The sequence below is a fragment of the Rhea americana genome, unplaced genomic scaffold, assembly GCF_003343005.1.
Source record: "Rhea americana isolate MKP2758 unplaced genomic scaffold, rheAme1 scaffold_63, whole genome shotgun sequence".
Classification (NCBI taxonomy): Eukaryota; Metazoa; Chordata; class Aves; order Rheiformes; family Rheidae; genus Rhea; species Rhea americana.
In genome coordinates this window covers 2820030-2840862 of record NW_028186790.1, presented here as the reverse complement: position 1 = coordinate 2840862, position 20833 = coordinate 2820030, and the positions used below count along the sequence as shown (strand labels likewise).

Below are 20833 nucleotides of genomic sequence, written 5' to 3'. Positions count from 1 at the left end.
TCGTGCAAGGTAGGTGCTTTATTGCAGGATGGAAACACTTTCATAGGTTATTTTAATCATTACGATTCTTTCATGATGTGTGAAAGTTGATTGTTGCTGTAAATGAAGCCATTGAAGGCTGAAAAATAAAAATGCTGTGATAGTAAAAATCCTCAGAGTGCGAAATGTGGGAGCTGCTGTAAAAGGCAGAAATTTATTCTGTGTATGAGATTATATTTTGTCATGAGGATGTTTTTAAGTTAATTCTGAAACATACAGTTGTAGTCTATGCAGCTGAGGTATATTGCAAGATGCATTAATAATTTGGTTAATGTGTTATTCACTATAATTTAATATTCATAGAGTACTTTTACATTCTTTTATCTGAGAAGCTTAACACTTACTATGTATAAGTTAAGGARATGTTATTTTTGCAGGTCTTGTGGTTTTATTATTTTGATCCATATCCAGTTTATATTACATCATAGTACCATATTTTCACTAATATTATTCCAGTATKTTCAAAACTTATTTGCATTTGGATAGAAATTCATTAGCTCTTGATTTTTCTTATAACAAATTATTTTCAACTTTTCTGTGATAATGCATTCTCTGTTTCTGATTTGCTGATGCTAAAGTATTTTGTTTTTGTTTTTAACCCTTCCAAATTTAGGATTGTTTTTGCTTTTTTTCTGTATATATATTTCTGTTGTTTAGACCTACTGGTTCCCGCTTTTTCTTTTTTTTTTCTTTTTAGTGTGTTATGTTTGTAACTTCTGACTGTCTGTGTTGAGCCAATCTTACCAACAAAAATATCAGTTGTTTCCTGTTTCTCTACTTCTTTACAAAAAAAAGTAAAAAGTAAAAATAAAAAAAACTCTTAATGGGAACCCTGGCACTGTCTGTCTTCTCTGTTCTGCAGAAATGTTGAAGGAGTTGAACCAGCAACGCAGAGCGAAAGAGTTTACAGACCTGAAAATTATTGTTGAAGGCAAAGAGTTTGAAGTCCACCAAAATGTTCTAGCTTCCTGCAGCTTGTATTTCAAGGACCTGATTAAAAGGTTTGCCTTCCTTCCAGCTGTGATCTGCTCTGTTCTTTTGTAGGGCGCATTTGTGTCGCTTTTTTTTCCTCCCCTCTCTTGCAGGTTTATGAAGATTGAATCTCCTGTCACAGAGCCAGTAGCCATTCTTTCCACCTCCTCTGAATGTATTTCCAAACCGAGCCTCAGATCCATTCGTTACACATCTGACTCGTACAACGTAATTATTTCTGACCAGTAGCGGCCTGTTTTGGCCGAAGAAAGTGTTCCACCACTGAGAGATTTAAGGCGAAAACAAAACTGCTAGAAGTGATTCAGGCCACAGCTGAGAATTACGGCTGTCTGTGTTTTCAGGGGACTTGTCACATACTCCGAGAGTTTGTCCTTTGGGCTACAGCAAGCCATCAGCATGCTGGTGAAGGATGCTGCGGCGCCATGCCGCCGAACTGTTTCGARTATGTTAATCCCTTCACCCTGAAATCTTTGTTACATGCTGTGTGTGGCTTTTATGGGCAAAGGGATTGATATTTTTATTATTTGGGGACTTTTAAATGAAGAAAAGGCAACGGATGAATTTGTCTAGGAAAAATTGGAAATAAGACAATTTCGGGGAAATATATAGCTCAGTCTGCATGTTAGACTAAGAGTAGTTTTCTCCTACAAATACTTTGCTTTAGCTTAGGGTAGGTGTAATACATACATTTTCTAAACATCATGTCTCCGCCTTCGCATTTTGCCCCCTCTGTTTCTAGCTGATTGATTCTAAACAGTGCATGATAATCTTTTTTTTCCATTACATTGATTTTTCAATTTGTATGCTTCATATATTCGCATAGGAATAAATTGGTACTCTCATATTATTAGTAAGTTAGAGTAGCAAGTAGGGAGAAAAAAATCCATGAGGATAACTTTCATTTTTCTCTCAATCATCAGCAAATTAATGCAGCTGCTGATTTTGCCTTGCAGTATTTTCCTGAGCAGACTGAGCCTGGACTGTGCTAAAAAATGGGATTAAAGAATATTTTGCTTGCTTCAAATCCTGTATTTAAATTTTGCCAACTAACACAATAGTGACTGTATTTTATTTCAGGATGGCATATTGGCTGGTATCTCCTTTCAGTGTATTATGTCCTTTTGCACAAAGCTGTTTTTATAATTATGGATATATATTACATTTCTATGATATAACTGTGCTGACTGCCTTATCAATTATTCATAAAAAATATGTTGGCCTAGGAAGCATGTCTTTTCCCCTCTGTAAATCTAATGATTGCTAGCTGTAGCTRTGCCAGATCTCTCCTGTCCCCTTTCTTCTGTCTGCTCATTATTATTTAATAGTTAAGGCTACAGTATAGGCTTTTTMGAGTGATAAGGTAAAGAGTTTATAGGGAAAGGAGCTCTTAGAGTCAGTTTATAGAAATCCAGTAACTGACTGGCCAAAGAGTGTCATTTAGATTTGGCTACAAAGATGTCTGTGTGTGCAAAGTCACCAGGCAGCATCTATTTCTAGATGCACTGAGAGGATTATTACTGCTTTATTATTTAATTATCGAATGGAGATATGCTTTAGACATGGCTTAATATGCACTCTTTTAAAAACAAACAAAACAAACTTTTAAAATGCTCTGAAAAGAGACTATATGAAATCAAAATCCTTTATTTCAGCATCTATTGTCTTCAGTGCTCACAGGACACTCACGCACAGGGCAAGAAAAAAGTAGGGAGAGGTTTATCCCATTTGCCAGCTCCACCACTTTTTGCCTTCTCTCACATCGTCAGCAGCAATAAATATTCCAGAGGTCAATTTGTGTCTGCAGTCAGATCTCGTCATCCCAGTTGTCTTCCGTATATAGCCTCAGTGGCACACGTGTAACCTTGATGAAGGCTAATGGAGTTGCACAGGTGTATTCAAGGCAAAAATACCTTTATTGCTGATGACGATGCTTAAACAGGGAAAAATCCAGCTTGATGTCTAGTTGAGTTTGCAAAGCTGTCAGATGGGAAAAATAAATACTCATCTGTAAACTAAGCAAATATGTTCTAGAGTCTTTGCAAGATGATAAACCTGGGGCTGTGGGGTAGAATTTCTAAAGACTTGCTCTTTAGAGGATACTGACACTGTAAAGCCTGGCCCTTTCAGAAATCCCATCAAGTCAATGAAAGTCAAGGCACTTAACTTGCAAAAGGCCTCAGTATTTGGTAGAGTAATACCCTTAATAATGCAAAGTCAATATAATTCACAAAGTCAGTATGTTTAAAAATATATCTGGACTCCTCTCCTGGTATTTGTTAACAGCTCCTTTGAGATGGTATTTAAAGTAAAATRTGATTTACGTTGCACTCTTTGTATTAGCATAGAAATCAAAACAAGAAATGGCATTTTTTTTTTAGCTGAAGAATAAAGGTGATCTCTCTATGTTAAATGTACTATAAAGGATATCGAACCAGTATATGCTAGGGTTAARCTCTGTTGCCATTCCAACTGAAGGCAAAAATCGTTTGCCAGAGACATCAATGGGAAGATGATCTAGTCGTAAAGATGCTGTATGCATCCGAATAACATGCAGAAAAAAGAATTATATATTTTCAGTGTATTTATCTCATCTGTTCTTTGCCATAGGCTAATTATTCTTAGCCTTATGTTCTGCCATTGATTCCTCTGCATGTTGCACTTGGTACCTGACAGTAAAATAGCAAGTGGTATCTCAAAAGGATAAAAATGAAATGTTCAAAAACAAGTGAGATCATTTATCCCTTCCTCAAAGAACAAAATAGAGACAAAAAGCCTAAGAGAAATAGAGTTATTGCCCATTGTGAGTGAGCCCATTTGAAGACAATTACTCATTGTATTAGTAGGGAAAAATCATGTTGCTTATATTGCACTGTAGTGAAAAGATAATTGGATTTGACTGACCAAACAATTTTAAAATTATTTATTGTTTGGGAAACACAAGGAGAGCACACTCTGAGACCCCTTGGTTTCTCAGAAAAAGGTTAAACCTGCAGTGTGCTGGTCCAGATCCAGAAAAGTTCTTGTTCCATGTGCTTTATCTTAAAATACATGGGCACAGCCCTTCTGAGATTGGGCTAGCCCAGTCCCAAGCCCAAGCCTGAGCTGTCGCCTTGCACTACTCTACCAGASACAGGTTCACCCGGCGCCGTGGGGCGCTGAGCAGCATGTGAGCTGAGGCTAGAGCCCTACGCTCATCGCCCTCCCAGCGGCAGCTGGCAGTGTAAAACACTCCCCGTCCTTTTCAGTGCAAAGGCATCTGGAAAGGACGAGGTGTACTGGGAAATGTTCCTGTAGTCCGGTCTGCTTTGCTGTGCCCTGTGCTCAYGAAAAGAGAAGAGATGAGTGAAGAGGAGGGTTGGGGAAGGATACCCAAAAATGGTTGCAATAACCCCAGGGGCCATGAGGATATTGCTAACAACATCAGGAACAATTCTGTGCAATTTTAAACATCATACAAGAGGAGTGCTAAGTTTCCTTAAGTCTTCTCTTGAAAGTATATTCTTTTTCTGGTGAATACTTAAGCCTGCTTTATGACAGATCTGGGGTAGAGTATTTGCCCTTATACCTGTTTCTTCAGGCACAGAGCCTGTAAAGAAGTTAATATACTTAGCCTGGGCTTGGGAAAAGCATGTGGTTGGCAGCTTCTTYGAATCCCAACCCATACAAGGTTACTGCAGTATGGGACTGTGGGAGAAAATAGATATTAAATAGCAGCRGGAATGGGGATCTGTCCCCTAAACAGTATCTGTGTATTTTGAGCACACACTTTAGCTGGCAGCCCAAGCCTGAACTCTTCCCAACTTTGAAAGGGCAGTTGAACTCTGCACTAATCTGAGGGCTGACCAGATTGCTAATGTGGTAATCTGAGGCTGCAGGGTTTTGCCCCTTCTGAGTGTAACAACACCAAAAAAGGGGGCACTGCACCAGAGGTGGTGCCATTCTGCATGACTTGGACCTCTAATTTGCATCTACGCTTTAGATACTTAATAAATCAGCCTCYCCAAAGCAAGGATCTAGATTCTAGTACAGGCAAAGACAAGGAGTACTTTGAAGGCTTCCAGAAGGAGATCTTATCCCCTAATTCAGGTATCAGAGTGCAGGCAGGTAGAGGATCTCCCTGGAGTGATCACAGGTGCTTCTTTCTCTCTGCTGGTCAAATAACATTTGGCCCAAGTTTGACATCTAAGGCGGGTTAAGTTTAAAATAGTCATCTAGACTCCTGCTATGGTCAGCAGAGAGAGAAACAGATCCCCTCCGTGAGACAAGTCAGCTCACCGTAAAGTAAGCATCTAAGATATGCGATGAAACAGAGGTCCATCTTCACTATTAATACAGAGAGAGACGAAGTGCCTGGTGTTGCATTGCTTACTGCAGGTGTCCAGCCTCAGCTGGCTGTCCAGGCTTCCTCTGCAGTCATGGAGGAAGGTGGGAACGTCCAGAGGGCAGTGCGTCGCACCTTAGAAGAAGGAGCACTGATTGCCTGCTGGAGGTGCTCGCTCTTCGTTGTCTGTAGAGGAAGGCTAGTCGCCCAGCTGCAGCTGGACACCTAACTTGTGGTTAGCTAAAAGTACATGAACGATTCCTTCCTGAAACTAATGTTTGTCTGAATGGCACATGCATATCCTTATAATATGTACATAGAGTTTAGAAGCAGGTCAAGATCTGTCTGAAACCATGTGTCCCGTATGCCCCTCTTCCAGAACTCAGATTTTCCATTTTCCTATTTAGGCCAGTCCTGTAGTTGCAGCTCCTTGGTTTGAGGAAGGAGAGAAATGAGCTCAGTGGGATCGTATCTACCCTAGAAGAAAGAGGTGGAATATGTGTGCGTTCATGAAGGAAGGAAGCAGTGGAAAATCCCATGAGGAGACATCCTTTTTTTCCAAATGTATTTGGGATAGACAAGCRCAGCTGCTGGGCTAAAGGAATGTCAGATATTTGTGTAACAATGTGAGTTTCACCAGAACATTTTAATTTGGTGCTTTCTCCTTAATCCAATCCAGAGTGTTGGAAACTGTACCAAATGTGTCATTAATAATAGGAAGTGCTTGACATAAAAGACTCTTCTTGGCCCAAATGCTGACTTTTATAAGCAGACCTCAGTTTTCCTTCTCCATGGCCAGTTACTAAAGTCACTCGAATCCCATCCTGTGACCTTTATCAAGATTGGCTTTTAATGATGCTTTCTAACTTTGAAGCCACCATGGCTGGCTAATTCCAGTAGCACCGAGCTGTAAGACATACACGGAGAGATCCAGCCACAAAGCAAACAGCTTTGATGCGGTGTAATCCGGCAGTGCTGTGTTCTGCCTTCCTTTCCTAAAGAGCAGAGCGAGTTCATGGCCAAATTGCTTTTCCAGGGTGCCTTGCCTCTTTTTGCAAGTATTTAGGGTTTGGGTATTTTTTTTTCCCTTTCTGTAAAATAAAAGAGGATGCAATCCTCTTTTAAAGCTTGAAGTTAGGGCAGGAAGGCAGGAGAAGTAAAGCAGTTAGGGTGAGAGGGTCACATTTCTTTTGCTTTACACCCACACCGAAGCCAGAGATGTCACTCTGCATTTTGCACCACTGTGAAGAGAGGGAACATTTGGACGCAAGACAGAGAAACCTGCCTCTATCCATCTGAAACAGCCTGACAAAACTGCAAAAGCATTTAGGTGTCTGGAAAACAGACTGTCTGGTTTGTGTTTACGTTGTAAAAAGCCCAAAATGAGAAATAGCAGATGAAAGAAAAATCTACTCTTAGTGACCCCTTCATGTTTTCCTGCTTATTAAGAACCTTGCTTTTAACACCAGTGGAAGAGTAGGCAGCGTTTCTACATCTGCATTCTTCAGTGCCRTTGTAAAACAGAATAAATCTGGAAACAAATTATTATATTTCTTTGAAAACAGAGAAGTGGGGAGTTAAAAATACGATGTTTGTTCCAGGTGCCGGTAGAGGTATATTGCACACAGGCAGCATGAGCCGTTTCTGCTAAACTATTTAAAGGGGTCTAGGAGAAYGGGAGGCTGCACGAGGGCATAAAATATTCTGTTCCCTTCGCTGCCGGGGCGGAGGTGTGAATTATGCTAGGGGTGACATTTTCTCTTAAATAGGGAACTCCAAATTGCTGTGGGTTGGACATGAAATGCTGGCACGAGAAGCAGCTCGCAGCTTTCTGGGGCCCCTTGCCTGCGAGGGCGCAGGGCTCCCACCCCACGTTGCAGCGCTGGCTGCTCGCGCTCAAATTTTGCAGCTGCCGGGGCCTGGAAAACATGTTTTCAGCAAGCAAAAATGTCCAGGCTTCTACATAAACCAGCCGCTGGTTGCAAATATTTCGCCGCGCGCCGAGCTGTGGGGTTGAGGACCGCGGCGGCGGGCGGCCCGGCCGGGCTGGGGGCAGCAGGGCTTGCGCTGGATGTCACCTCTGACTTGGCGGATGGCGCGGCGAGGGGCACCGAAGCGGCGGGCTCCTCCTCGAGCCCGGAGGTACAGCGCCGAAACTCAGCCCCGGCTTCGCGACGGCGGCCGCCTGCCGAGGCGCCGTGCAGAGTCGCGCTGCCGGCGGCCCTGTTTGCTGTATTCGGGCTTCTCCCGCCCGTGATTTCCAAACCAAACTGCAGATCTCGGCGGTCTTATCCGAGGACTGACAGACTAATCGCCTCGGAGCGCTCGCCCCGGCTCGACCCGTCTGCGAGCCGCGCTGCCGCCCCACGGCCGCTCCTAAGGTGCCGGTTCGCGTGACCCACCTACGCGCACGGCTCCCAGCCCTGCCGCGGCCTGACTGTCCTGAAATCCGGGGGCGAAAGGGAGCAGTTATCTAACAAGGCCCAGCTAAAACTAAGTGGATCAAAGAGASGGGAACAAAACAACTTGCACGAGTCGCGGTGCTCCTGAAAGCTGTCATTTTGGGCCACTTCCAAAAGCTGGTCTTGCCCTAAAATGAGGGTAATCAAATCTCAGGCTGCTCAGTGCCAGCAGGTAGCTCCGGGGATCAGCAGTTCATTTCCTTTTATTTAAATCATCAAGGATTAGCTGCTGCTGGATCGGGACRATAGATCTGAATTAATATGCCAGGGTTATGATCATATCAGATCGTGATCCTGTCTTTTTGCCTGGGTAGCGCCGAGCTTTGATGATTTAAGGACTCGGAGCAGTTCTGCGGGCTGGCCTGGTGCGGGATTGATGGGCTGAGCCAGCCAGCGCCGCCAGGAGAGGAGCGACCTGCCCTTCCCCGTGTGCATCGCGGCCGCAGGTTACGCGGCGGAGCGCTTTTTATTCCTGTCCCAAGCCCAGGCTGSCGCTACGCGTATTAGAGAAATACTCCAGCAACATCCCGTAACAGAGCGACGAAGAACCGGTGCCTTACAAAATTAATTCTAATTACTGAAGTGCTGATTGGGGTCTTYGGGTGCTACCATAATCATAGTAGTAGTTATAAATAATAATAATTGTGGTTATCATTATTTTATTATTGTTTCCCCTCTAGACATTGCAGCGATGAGAAGGAGCCTTGGATAGACTTACCTAGATAATTACTTGTATAAATTTCACCACATTCCTAATAAACAGATTTATTATCCGCATAATACCGGCTCTCTGCTAAGCTATTTTTTGAGGATGCAATAATATCATTAAAACAAATCAGATGTGAGTTAGTTAAGGGGGTGAGCTTTAAATTTGACGAGAGAAGGATTTTGTTTATTCCGTCATTTTATTTTAAATCTTCCTTCCCGCCTAATCCCCCAAAGCCTGCTTGCATCTTTTATTTCCCTTTAACAAACAGCAGTTCTCACCTCAGGTTATTCTGCTACGTTTTTGCCGAAGCAGGCTGCCAGAGATGCTTGCAAGCAAGCAAGCTCCCTCACCGTCAGTAAGGTGGCCCGGGTTTTTATTTCTCCACCTGCATCTTGTGAGCTCCGGGACTGGGTCCTGCCTTTGGGTAGCAGTAAGAYGAGATACGTTTTGCAGAGCACAGAAAAGAGCAGATATCTTTCGTTTGCTTGGCTTTGTCCTGGCCGCGATGTTTGTTAAACAAARCATTTGCTGTTAATCCCCTTGGCTGGCGATGATCATTTATTGATGGTGAATTAGCCCAAACTGCTAGGGCAGGCGCAAGTTCGCGCTGTGATTTTCCCTAATTTTGTACCAGTAGAGCAGGTTCCAGCTGACAGCATTTGACCCCAGTAAGTTAAACTGATCTTGCCAAATTTGGGTTGTCTGGTATGGGAAACGTTACTTGTATCAGCATCCTCATAAAAAAGCGAGTAAATGGATTTGTTGGTCAGGTAAATTTTTGTGACAAATTTGCAAGCCTGTGTTTAAACAATGTAATTTATTTAATCTTGTGATTTTACTAGTCCTTTACCATAATCATACAATAGCATCATTACACTACATGTTTTCTTCTCTCYTGAGACAGATGGATAGTGGCTGAGGCTCAAAGATAATATTTATCTACAAGATAGTAAAACGAAGGCAGAGATTTGAAAGTTAATACATTCAGAGCTGATAAAATAATTCCAAAGGAGAAGCAATGCTAGGGTATAATTTATTTTTTTAAATCCTGTTTAACAGAACATTCAGTGCCTTATGACATACATATTGCGATGATGGTGCTCTATAAATGTCCCTTGTTGTCATCATTTACATGATTGATCRCCTTGCAGCTGCATAAACTTGAATAACTCAGTAAATAACCTGTTACTGCAGTACGGGTATACATCTTGGGGTGTGTGCTGTAGAAGTGCATGTTGGTGTGTTCGTGCATCTCTGCATTTATACCTCATGAGCTTGTAATTAACGGGGTGATAGATCAAGCTCTAAGGTGTGAAAAGGCRCTTTCCCTGTCCAGTGCGATGTCTGCTCTGTTCTCAGCTGGAGGTTGGCTATAATGCAACTAAGTTTCTCTGTGGCTTCTCCCCAGATAAATAAACATGCGGTTTCTGGGCCATTTAATAACTTTGATGATGATGAAAAATCAAATGGTGGCCAGTTAAGCTGTAGCAATGCAACACACTCTTCTTTGCCTGGAGTTTCAGTGCCTTGAGGATTATGTTCCACAGTAAACAAGAGATTTGGTCTAAATTGTGTAGACTTGAACAGGAGTTTTTAATGAATATATATCTCACAGACTCTTAAGCCTCATGAGAAGCTACCAATTCCAGTCTGGAGTCCTTTCGTCAGTAATCAAAGTAATTTGAGTGAAGTAAAAAGAAGTAGCTTCTTCCCTTCTCTTAAGTGCTTCCTCCTACATAAAAATCTTGGCTTTCCTGTTTTCTGTAGACCAGCACGGTGTTCGGGAAACAAAGCAATTTAATTTGGACCGAAGCCTCCAGAGGGGCTTTGCTCCCTGTGGGGAGGGAGCAGCCCCGAACATGGGTCAGGATGCGCAGCAAGGGGCAGCCCGGCGCCGAGCCGTAGCCTCCCGGCAGCTCGAGCCCGTCCTTTCGGCGGAGGGTGTTCAGTGTGTGCAGCCACAACATGCCGTGATTTGGGTCGGGGCCTAAGGAATAGTCAGGGCAGTGCAAAACTTAAACGTACCTCATACCTTTGAGCCTGGGTGGGGAGTCGTACGGCTCCGGCTGTGAATAGGTGTCACGAACTGTGCTAGTCGCCCCGTTCCCACCGAAGCCGGCCGGGAGGAAGCCGCAGCAGCTGTTCCCCGGCGCTAACGTGCACTCACATCGAACGGTTCACATTTTTCATGTTTATCCCGTGCAGTTGGCTCCATTTTGAACATCCAGAATTTGTTTTGACTTGGAGACTCTAGGCTGTGAACGGAGGGGTGCCTGGCAGCTGGGCCCCGCAGAGGTAGCTCCTCGCGTCGGGGCGAGGATTGAGCGCGGCTGTAGCCAAGCCATTAGTCAATCACGATAGCGCTGCGAGCCGGATGAAGGCAGCCTAGGCAAACCGTGGGGAACGTCGGAATTAGAGGTGGCGGCGTTGTCCATAAATTGACAAATTGAAATGCTGGCAGCGTTTCACTTACGCAGCTATTTTAGCCCGGCTCTAAATGCTGTTTTGCAGCTCTAAGCATCTCACTAGTAACTGCTGGAAACTGAATCACGCTGAAGTTCTGTTAAATGAACGTGTCGATAAGAATAATGCAGTGCAAAGGCATAGATGTACCCATCTATATTTATAACTCAAGACGCGGAAAACTCGGTTGCATCTCTCCTAAGCATGAGCCTCAATTCTTGTCTRTGTGTGTTGTACATATGGAAATGATGTTGAAGGACAAATGAACACCACAGACATAAAGGGCTCRACTTTTTTCGTGAGATAGTCTTGCAGATGAGGCTTGGGAGATTTTCTTTACTTCTGTCAGGATTTAAACATTTTAGCTCCTTTTTCATGCCTTAATTAAAGAAAGGGACGCTAGGTTTGTTTTGTCATTCRAGCTACCTTCTGCTTTCAAAGACTCCCGGTGCCGTTGTCCTCTCCAGTTTGAGCAATTAAGTTGAAAGATAAGTAGCCAGAATATGCTCAGAGGCTTTAGCTGCGTTTTATTAGACCTAATTATGTCAGAAAATGCAAAACTATTTTTCAGCCACTCCGCCGTACCCATTCAGGGTGTATGTGTGCTTCCTGCTTATCTGTTGGTTCTGTTCTGCTTGCACATTGCCCAGGTCTATCACCTGGCTGGGGAAAGACATGATTTGTAAATCTGAAAGAATTCCCCAACAGCTACCATAAAATTAAGCTGTTAAAGAGCTCTTGTAGCTTGTTCAAATGTAGACCTAAACAAACCTCTTTGCTGTTTAGCCCAAGATAAATCTTTTAAAACTCCTGCTCTAAATCACTTCCTAATTTTAATGAGTTTATATATCAGCCTTTGCCAGATTTTTGCTCTAGCCATTCTCAAAGATTACAGCAATGATAAAGTAAGGACTAAAATTGTTTATTACATATTATTCTCTGGAAGCAAACTTTTCCCCCCAGAGGCTGTTGGGAGAGTTATTGATTTTCTGCCACCAAGCGAAACGTGTGACCTTTATAATATGAGCAATGATTAGAAGGCCAATAAAATGACATCATTCCGTTTAAACTCTGGAGTTCGCACAGCAAATAACAAAATGTGCCACATTTAATGATGTCCAGGGGCAATAAGTATACATTGCCTGGTTTCAAGTGAGACTGAAACACCAAGCAGACTGGCTGTCGGCTCCCCAAAATGCCCTGGGTTTTGCCAGAGATGTGGGACGAGGAGTATAGACCAGGTAGAGCTATAGCCCTTCACAGCTGATAAGGGAAGTCAATAGAAATTGGAGGTTTGGCATTTCTGGGAACAGGCTTTTCCAAATGTTTTGCATCTACCGGCACTGCAGACCAAACCCCTGATGATTTAAGTCACGTAAGATCAGATATTTGGAGTCCAGCTCTATACATGCATACATACTTTCCCCAATTGACTGTATATGCCTTTCTGATAGAACAGAATATTCTATTCTAAATAGAATAATTTAGAATTTAGAAAAATTTCTAAATCAAATAAATCCYGTTATTGTAATGTAGCTTTAGCCAATTTGCTGCAGTTGCTCTAGAGTAACTGGGAGATCAGACATGTTCTAAGTATATGAAGTATAACTGCACAGAGATTATGATTTTATAATGCATATTAAACAAGGAGTGTAGAAAACTGTTTTAGTGAGGCTGAGAAAGGGATTCCACAACCTGATTTACTGAAATCATTTCAGAAAAGAAATTTATGGAATTTCTGTGTTTCCCACTTCAATCACGTAAGTCTGTTTCCACACTTTTTTTTTCCCCCTCTGTTCCATCAATACTCATTTTTGACCCATTAGGACCTGTTTCAGCCAGGTCTCCAGCCCCTGAGCATTTACTGCCTTAGAAACCCAAGCAAAACTGCACAGTCCTCTCAGACCATCACAGAGGAAGGCACAGGGACAATTTTCTCTCCCATTTCTGGCTCGTTGTGTAATATCAATAATCTCAGTAGCTTTGTATTATATTTGCTGTAAGTGGCTCTAGTGATTGATTAAACACCTTAGCTTTTCTTTGGCGTTTAATCAATTGCAGCAGCAGTTTATTGCTTGGTGTATTACAAAGTGAAAGAGATTATTACTTAATTATTCTGAAAAAATAGCAGCTTGCAGTTGTTGCTAACATCGGGACGTGTCTGCTGGGCTGCGGGTGCCGTGTCATGTYTTGCTCTACGCCGGCTCCCGACCTCTCGGGGGGATTCCCGCGATCGCCGCTGCCCCGTCACGTGCAGTCGTTCCCACGGCCGTCGCCAGCRCGGAGGAATTAGCGCCGTATGAATAATTGCTCGCGGTGGGGCTTCACAGCCTGCAAAGAGCCTGAGTCTCTCGCTTGCTGAGAACCTCCAAGTTTCACTTAAATTRTTAGGCAAAGCCTTTATTACTCAAGCCTGCGTGAGCGTGAACTCGCTGTCAGGTAGTAACCGCTTACCGGAGGCAACCCAGCACGGAGCACGTCCGTAGCAGGCGATAGCCCTGGGGGCAGCACCAGATGTGCACGCCACTGGAGATAAATCAGACGCGGGGATGAGGGCGAGCGAAGGAAAACAACATTTTGTGACATCCTCTCGAGCATCTAGGAAATGGCGACTCCTCTGGTGTCGCACCGGAGGTTTTGTGCCTGGAGTGCAGAGTCRAATCCGTGTGCGAGAAAAGCAAGTGCAGAAAGACAAGGATTGAGGGTAGCGTACGCACGGTTGCGTGCTGGGATACCACAAGTACCACAATCAATATATATTCTTTTTTCTGCTTGTGGAAAAGTGTCTGACCCAACAGCATGCCCGTGCAAAGGGACAGGTCAATATTTAAGGAAAAAAAGGGGGGAGTTCAATGCCTTGCTTTGCCTTTCTGTATGCATAACTTCCTGTATGACCACAGGCAAGTCTCTTGGTCTCCCTGTGCCTCAGTTTCCCTTTTGGGAATGGGAGTAACAGTTGTTTGCTACCTTAGAGAAGCATATGAAATTAAGGACCACTAGCTGCTCCTTCATTATGGTAATCGAGATTATATAAATACTTTAAATAGCTAAATAAAACCTCTTTAAGGCCTTGATCCACCAAAGACTCATGTTAAGTACAAACAGAGCCCTTGGCTTGAACAGAGYCGGTAGATGGAAGATCAGTGACAAAGCATCCACTGGAAAATTACGGAAAAATGTGTTTCCCCAAACTATTTTAGGGATTATTAGAGAGGTGGGTGATTTGTTCATAATTTTTTGTAAGGGAACATCATTGAGCCTCGTATGTTGTTTCCTCCTGCTCCGTTGCGGCAATAGAGACCTGACCATCACCTTTCTAGGCAGCTTTGTGAATCCAAGAGATTGGGATTGCTTTTGCTCATGTTTAACGCTGGCATAGCCCATGAATAGTGATGCGTTGGTCAGTCCCTGGCAGTCATACAGAATGCTCTGGTGGTTTCGTGTCAATCATGCAATGGCTTTTACACGTGCTCGAGCAGAACTGGTGCAAGCAGGTGTTGACTGCTCAGTGCATAGGAGAAGCTCATGTTTCTTTGAGAAGGTGCTGGATGGTCCTAACCATTAAAAGAGTTTATTTTCTTACTCCAACAGATTTCCCCTCCCCTCCTTGACCTTACCAAATTYATTATCGTTTTTGTCTTTCAGGTGTAACCTGCCTTTAGTGTTGCAGACACATCAGCCAACCATGCATTAGGAACTGGGCCCTTTTTTCAATTCAGTATGATTTTTTTTTGTCCAATAATTTCACAAGCACTAATCCACACTTCAAATGCAGGAGATACTTTGATCCCCAAATTGCTCAGCACTTCATGCAGGAAAAACCGTAGGCCACAGTCATGAAACTCCTAGAGGATGGCTGCTGGCTTCCTGTGGCAGAGCTGGTTGTTGTTTTCCCCCCTCTCCCTTCTTTGCTCTAACCATTTTGTCTGTCTATCTTGTCTTGTATTCAGTTTTCAAAGCAATTGCCATGAGGGGCTTCCTTTTTTTAGTGCCTAAAAGGGAACAATAGATTTTTAGGATAAGTATATATATTTTTGTATGGCTGTGTGTATATATATAGATCATATATATCATATATATACTTTAAAGTAACATGCTGAGAAGTCCACGCCAAACAGAAATTAATATTTATTATTGTTATTTCTGATGAAAAGGTCTTAAAATGTATCCTTAAATGCACATGACATTTAAAATTACTCTAGTCTGGATTCCTGAAAAACTAGATGACCTTTTCTCTTGAAATTGAAGAGGTTTTTTCTTTAACAGTTTTATTATGCACAGACAATGAGATGTTAACCAAGATGTTAAAATGTATTGTTTCCCTTTGAAAGCTAATCCTGTTCCCCATTTTCATTAATGTTGGCTCATTCTTTTTTCTTTTTCTTTTTCTTTCTTTCCTTTTCTTTTGCAACTGTTTTTGCATGAAAATGCAAAGTAGCAATGAACAGATTTTTTGTAAGACTTGCTTTAAGACTCTTCTCTTTCAGATCCAGTTAAAGTCTTTAAGTTCAGTTATTTTAAAATTCATATTCTTCAGTTCCGTAAACAAAACAAAAAAAAAAAAGGAGAAATGTAATGAGGTGCAAAGCGATTTCCTAGCCCTCACTAATCAGTAAGTGCCAATAAAATGGGGATGGCGTAATGTCCGTAATTTCGTTGTCTGCTGTTGCCAGGTCACCACGAGACGGTAGCCGAAGCGGGGAGAAGCTGGAACTGGCCATGTCAAACCTCACCGCAGATGTCCTGGAGTTACTCCTGGAGTTTGTTTATACAGGTTCTTTGATCATCGATTCGGCCAATGCAAAAACTCTACTGGAAGCTGCCAGCAAGTTCCAGTTTCATACTTTCTGTAAAGTCTGCGTTTCATTTCTAGGTAAGAGCTGTTCCATCTAGTGAGAGTTTACAGTCACATCTTAAGGTTTTTAAGACTTTGTTATAATGGCTCTTAAAAGGGAATTGGAAACTGAAGATTGAATATAATGCAAGGCATGATTTCTTTGGGCTGAGAGTTGAATTTAAAATGCTGACACAAGGGCTGGTGGAAAATGATCTAAAGAAGTGAAGCCTGTTTTTGAGCAGCAGCTGCATTCATGTCTTGGCTAGACTATTGTTGTATTTTTATACTTGATATCATGGTGACATTTATTTCACAGAGATTGGTCTCGCCACAGATCAGGCTGAAGGCACAGGCTGCCTCTGACATGACAGCAAATGCTGGGTGCTACAGCAGACTAGGTTGGCCATGCACTGAAGGAGGTGGAAGTGGGCTCTCTCAGGGGGAGTCATGATCTGCAATTTTTTTCCATCCTTGAGAAATTCCTTCCACTCACCATACTCTTGTAGACAAAATCTGTTTTACCTGCTGTATAGTGCGTGGTCGTGGGGTTTGCCCTTTCAGAGAGAATTAAGATCTGATTGCTGCATGTGGTATCACTGCACTCGGCTTGTCAGCCAAACGGTAGTGGTGGCAACCGTTGTGCCCTGTGTGCGTGGGCAGCATTTGCCCCAGGGAGGGTGCACGGAGCAACGTCGCTCTGGTGCCTCTGCCCTTCTTATGGTCGCATGAGAAGCCTGATCTCCCAAGCCAAAGCATGATGTGGTCCTGTTCCATGCGTTTTCCATGCTATTTCCAGCGCAAATTATTTCAAAACAGTCCACGGTGAACAGCTCAGTTAGCTAAGCTTTACTGGTCTGAACTGGAACCAACTAGCCCCATTTTTGTTGTGGGAGGAGAGGAGTCAGAACTGGAACGCAACTGGAAAATGTGTTGGTTCCAGTTCCTGCCTGTGTCATGTGCCACTCCTGCATTGACATGGCTGTCATAGCTGTGAATGAGATAGTAAGCATTTAAACGTCATTGATTAACATAATTTTATTAATACAAAAAGCGTGAGCTTAATCTTATATGAATTATTTTCCATGCTCAAGTTTGAAATATTTTTGGACACCTGATTTCCACTCAGGCTTTAAAATGTCTCTCTTAACTCCTAGCTTATGGGTAATGTCATTCCCGCTGGAACCAAAATTCATATTGAACCCACGTGAGCTGTAGGTTTCTCTTGGTCACTTCTCATTTTAAATTGACATCTAAAACTGCAGAGAGTGGAAGATGAGAGTTTAGAAAAAGTTGCAGTCATTAAAAAAAACCCTCAAGTGAGTCCAGTTTACTACTGTGTTAATTCCCACAGCTAAGCTGGCCTCCTAGCAAGATTAGCAGTGTAACTAGGCTGGTACAACTGAAGTAATTTAGTAAAAAATCTGTGGTATTGTATCCACCACTTCTTTCCAATTTTTTATGTGTCACTTGTTTACAAGTCTTTTCTTGAATGTGTGGGCAGTGGCAAGATGAAAACTATACCTTGTGGTCCCGCTATGTTGGCTGTGGAACTTGAATGAGGGCTTTTGCTCTGGCGTTGTTTTTCCCCAGCTTCCTTTCACCACTTTTTAAAAATGATTAGATCCTATGGTCTTTCTAGGAACAGAAGATGTATTTAAGTTGCACTATCTCTAAAGATTCAGCCACAAAAACAAGATACATTTATTCCACTAAATCAATGTGAGRCTTCCCTTTTCCGATATTTAATATTTGAATTCAGTGAACCATGTTATGGTATGAAATAGTAGAGTTGGCTATAAGTTAAGTGATGTATGGGGAGCTGCTGGAATTTTGTATTCTCATTTGGAGAATTCATGGAGTGTAATTGCTTATTTTTATTTATAGCTGTGACTGGATTGCTCTACAGAGATAGCAGAGCATTTGCSATCTAAAAAGTTCAGGGAAAGGTATTTTGTCTTCTTTCAGTTTTTCCTTTTCATCCTAGCCCCCTTCACTCTCCACGAAGCAGAAACCAAGGATATTGTGAAATACTTTATTTCTGGGATTTCTGGAGGATTCACCAGTATAAGCAGTGGTTCCCTCCCATCAATGGACATGTCCAAATTGTAAGAGAAATGGAGGGAAGTGCAAAGAGGCCCAAACAAGTGGAAACCCAAAATAATAGGTTTGTTGAGCACACTATAGCACCATTTCAGGTACAATTCAGGTCATCCTTCTTAGCCGTGAAGCTCCATCAGGTCCAGCCAGCTCAGGCATCTCTGTCTGGGACCTCCCCAGGARGGTTGCCATGGGCAGAGACACCAGAACCGACCTACTCCTTCTGGTGGAAATRTATTCGGAAAATTGTTCCATTTCTAAGGGAGATTTCCTAACTGACTTCATTAGACTAACTATAGCCGCGTTCTCTCTCTTCCCCACATGCTGTCTACACTGCCTTTGTCTAGAGCCTGACAAATGACAACAGTTTTGTGCTGGCTGATGCAGTGATGCTGACAAGTTGGTGTAGGTGCCATATGATAACCAGGCAAATGTTTGCAAACAGGTCAGAGTTTCATAGGTATTTCCTGCATCCATATGGCTTAAGCATTGTGGTTTTTTCCTCTTTTTCCTAATTGTTTTCCAAAGAAGCTACAGTACCAACACAGTCATGCCTCATATCAGAAGTGAGGAGATTCATCAGGGTCATGATTTGGGCTATCACAGGAATGAACAAAGCATGAGCTCACACTTCAGCCTGCTACTGAAAAAAAAAGAAAAAGAAAAAAAGCATGTTTCCTCCAGTCTAAAGGATTTGATGCCTGATAGATTCATAGAGGAGAATAAGAAAGAGCAGGAGCTCTGATTTTTTTTTTTTCCTAGCCCCCTGGGGAAAGGGCACAAGGATGTTTGCAAAGAGAGTGAGAAGGAGCTATGGGAGAAGCTGAACTAAGAACCAACAATGAGATCTGCGTGAATAGGTGTGAGCCCTTGAGGGAGGAAAAAGAGGCTTTTAAGGTCCTTATGAACTCGCAAAACTGTTTTAGACAATTTTTGTTCATCCGAGGTGGAGAATTTTGAATCAGATGGACAGCCACATTGCCCAGCAGTAGAGAAATTAAAGCATCGGCCAAATCTAGAGATAGGAGAAACAAAGAGCACTCTCACAGGCGTACTGAAATCTTTGGAAGGTGAATGCATCTAGATGTCCTAAACTTATCACTTGTCTTCACATGCTTTTGACAGGAGCATGAATAACCAAGGAATAAGAGCTATATCTAAACAGATACAWAGTGAGATGGAGAAGTGCAGATTTCATGCTAATTTTAGTGATATCCAAGTCATCATCTACATCCGTCTTGCACATTACTTAAGGCACACAGAGAGGGCTTATGTCAGCCACAGATCTTCCATGATACTATTACTGCAACCTCGCTAAGTAATCCTTCCTGCAAACCATCTATCTCTGACTTTATCTCAGCTCTTCCATTCATCCCGCTCCCAGAAGCACAGTCTTAGCAGGTTGTCTGGCTGATTAACACACGCTAACTCCGCACGGGATCCCAGTCCAAAATCACGTAGCACAAGTGGAGAATACCTGCAGTTTTATGACACGCACAGAAACGATGAGATATCCAACAGTGTTCCAAACCAGTGAGAATCTGCTAGATTAGATCTGGTATCCTTAAAACCCACTCCTAAGTCAGTTATTAACTGCCTTTGAGTGTTGAGAATAGCTTAGCAGTCGGCAGCCRTGTTATGAATGGGCTCGAGATGAAATGCCACCAAAACATACTGTTTCAAGTCGAGTGTCAGTGTGACAAAAACAGCAATTATTGTAACCATGTCAGCATCCAAAGGGAAATGACGCAGGAGCAGATGGAGCAGAACTGGTCTTTGACTGTCYCTGCCATGTCAGCCTCCAGGAGGGCCCCAGACTGCAGAGTTGAGGTGGGCTATATTCTATAGTAGAAGTTTGTACCTAAGTAGTCATTTAGACTCCTTTTATAGTCTGTGAAAAATAGCAGGCACCAGTAGGGCACAATTCTGCTTGTCCTGAAGTAGATACCTAAAATATTATCAGGTGAATTCCATCATAGAATTATCTTATTTCTGAGTATAAGGAGACTCTACTGTGATTGCCCAATTGCACCATGGACAGATAGAGTTAGGAGAGACCAGTTCCCCTTCCTCTCTCACCCCAAATCTGGAGTCAGAGGTGACATATAGAGGAGGTGTTTTTCTGTTCACTCCTCTAGCTGTTGTCCCAGCCTCCGTCTTGCTCCCGTGGAATGAATCCAGCTAATTCATATCTCAGCCTTTGTCTTTAAAAGATGTCACGGAGCCCATCTTGCTATTGTGCCCATTGCATCAAAAGTGATGAGGTGTAAAAAAGTGAATCACCAGCCTCCTAGATGTGCCGTAGGCTGCATCTCTAGACCTCTCTCAGAAAATCGCCATTACAGTCCATCACCGAGCTGTTTCTAAGGAAGAGGAATGAGCTCCTAACACTAACTGCTGATGAATCCCACCAGGAAAACSTGGAGCTGCTTGGAAAGCCTGTGTGCTGGGGTTTCAGGAGTAGTGGGGATTGGAATTGCAGTAGTAGGATGAGAAAAGCCTGTCTAGACCCAAAGAAATCAGCTGGGACCAGTCCTTCTTCTGCCCCATGCCAGAGCGCATCGCTCGGCTGGGGGCGTGCGGGAATCTCTCCCCATAAAAGCAGATCCAGTCCCTCCAGGGTGAAGACTCATTTTACAAGATTTTTCCATCATGTACTAGTAAATACTTGCATAAGGAGTAAAATATACTGAGCAGTTTTATGATAAACCTTACATTGACATGATGGGACAGTGTCAGATTTTCTGTGACTTGAGAGTTTGCCAAGTGATGATGAGAATTTTGCTCTCTGTTACGCGATAATTTTATCCCCAGCTGTATGTGTGCGTGAAACTGTGCTTTTCAAAAGCTGCACTGCAGACTGACAGACCCAAGGAATCTGGAAGACTTTTTTTGTTCTTTTTTTCTTTTTT

The 20833-nt window shown here is 42.8% G+C and overlaps 1 protein-coding gene across 1 annotated transcript in view; it reads left to right on the top strand.

Moving 5' to 3' along the window:
• Positions 1-20833, top strand: part of KLHL29 (kelch like family member 29) — a 362303-nt gene that overhangs the window by 298640 nt on the left and 42830 nt on the right. The window contains exons 6-7 of the mRNA XM_085320322.1: positions 902-1040; positions 15661-15860. Of these exons, the coding sequence (XP_085176448.1) occupies positions 902-1040; positions 15661-15860 (339 nt within the window). The remainder of the gene's footprint in view (positions 1-901; positions 1041-15660; positions 15861-20833) is intronic.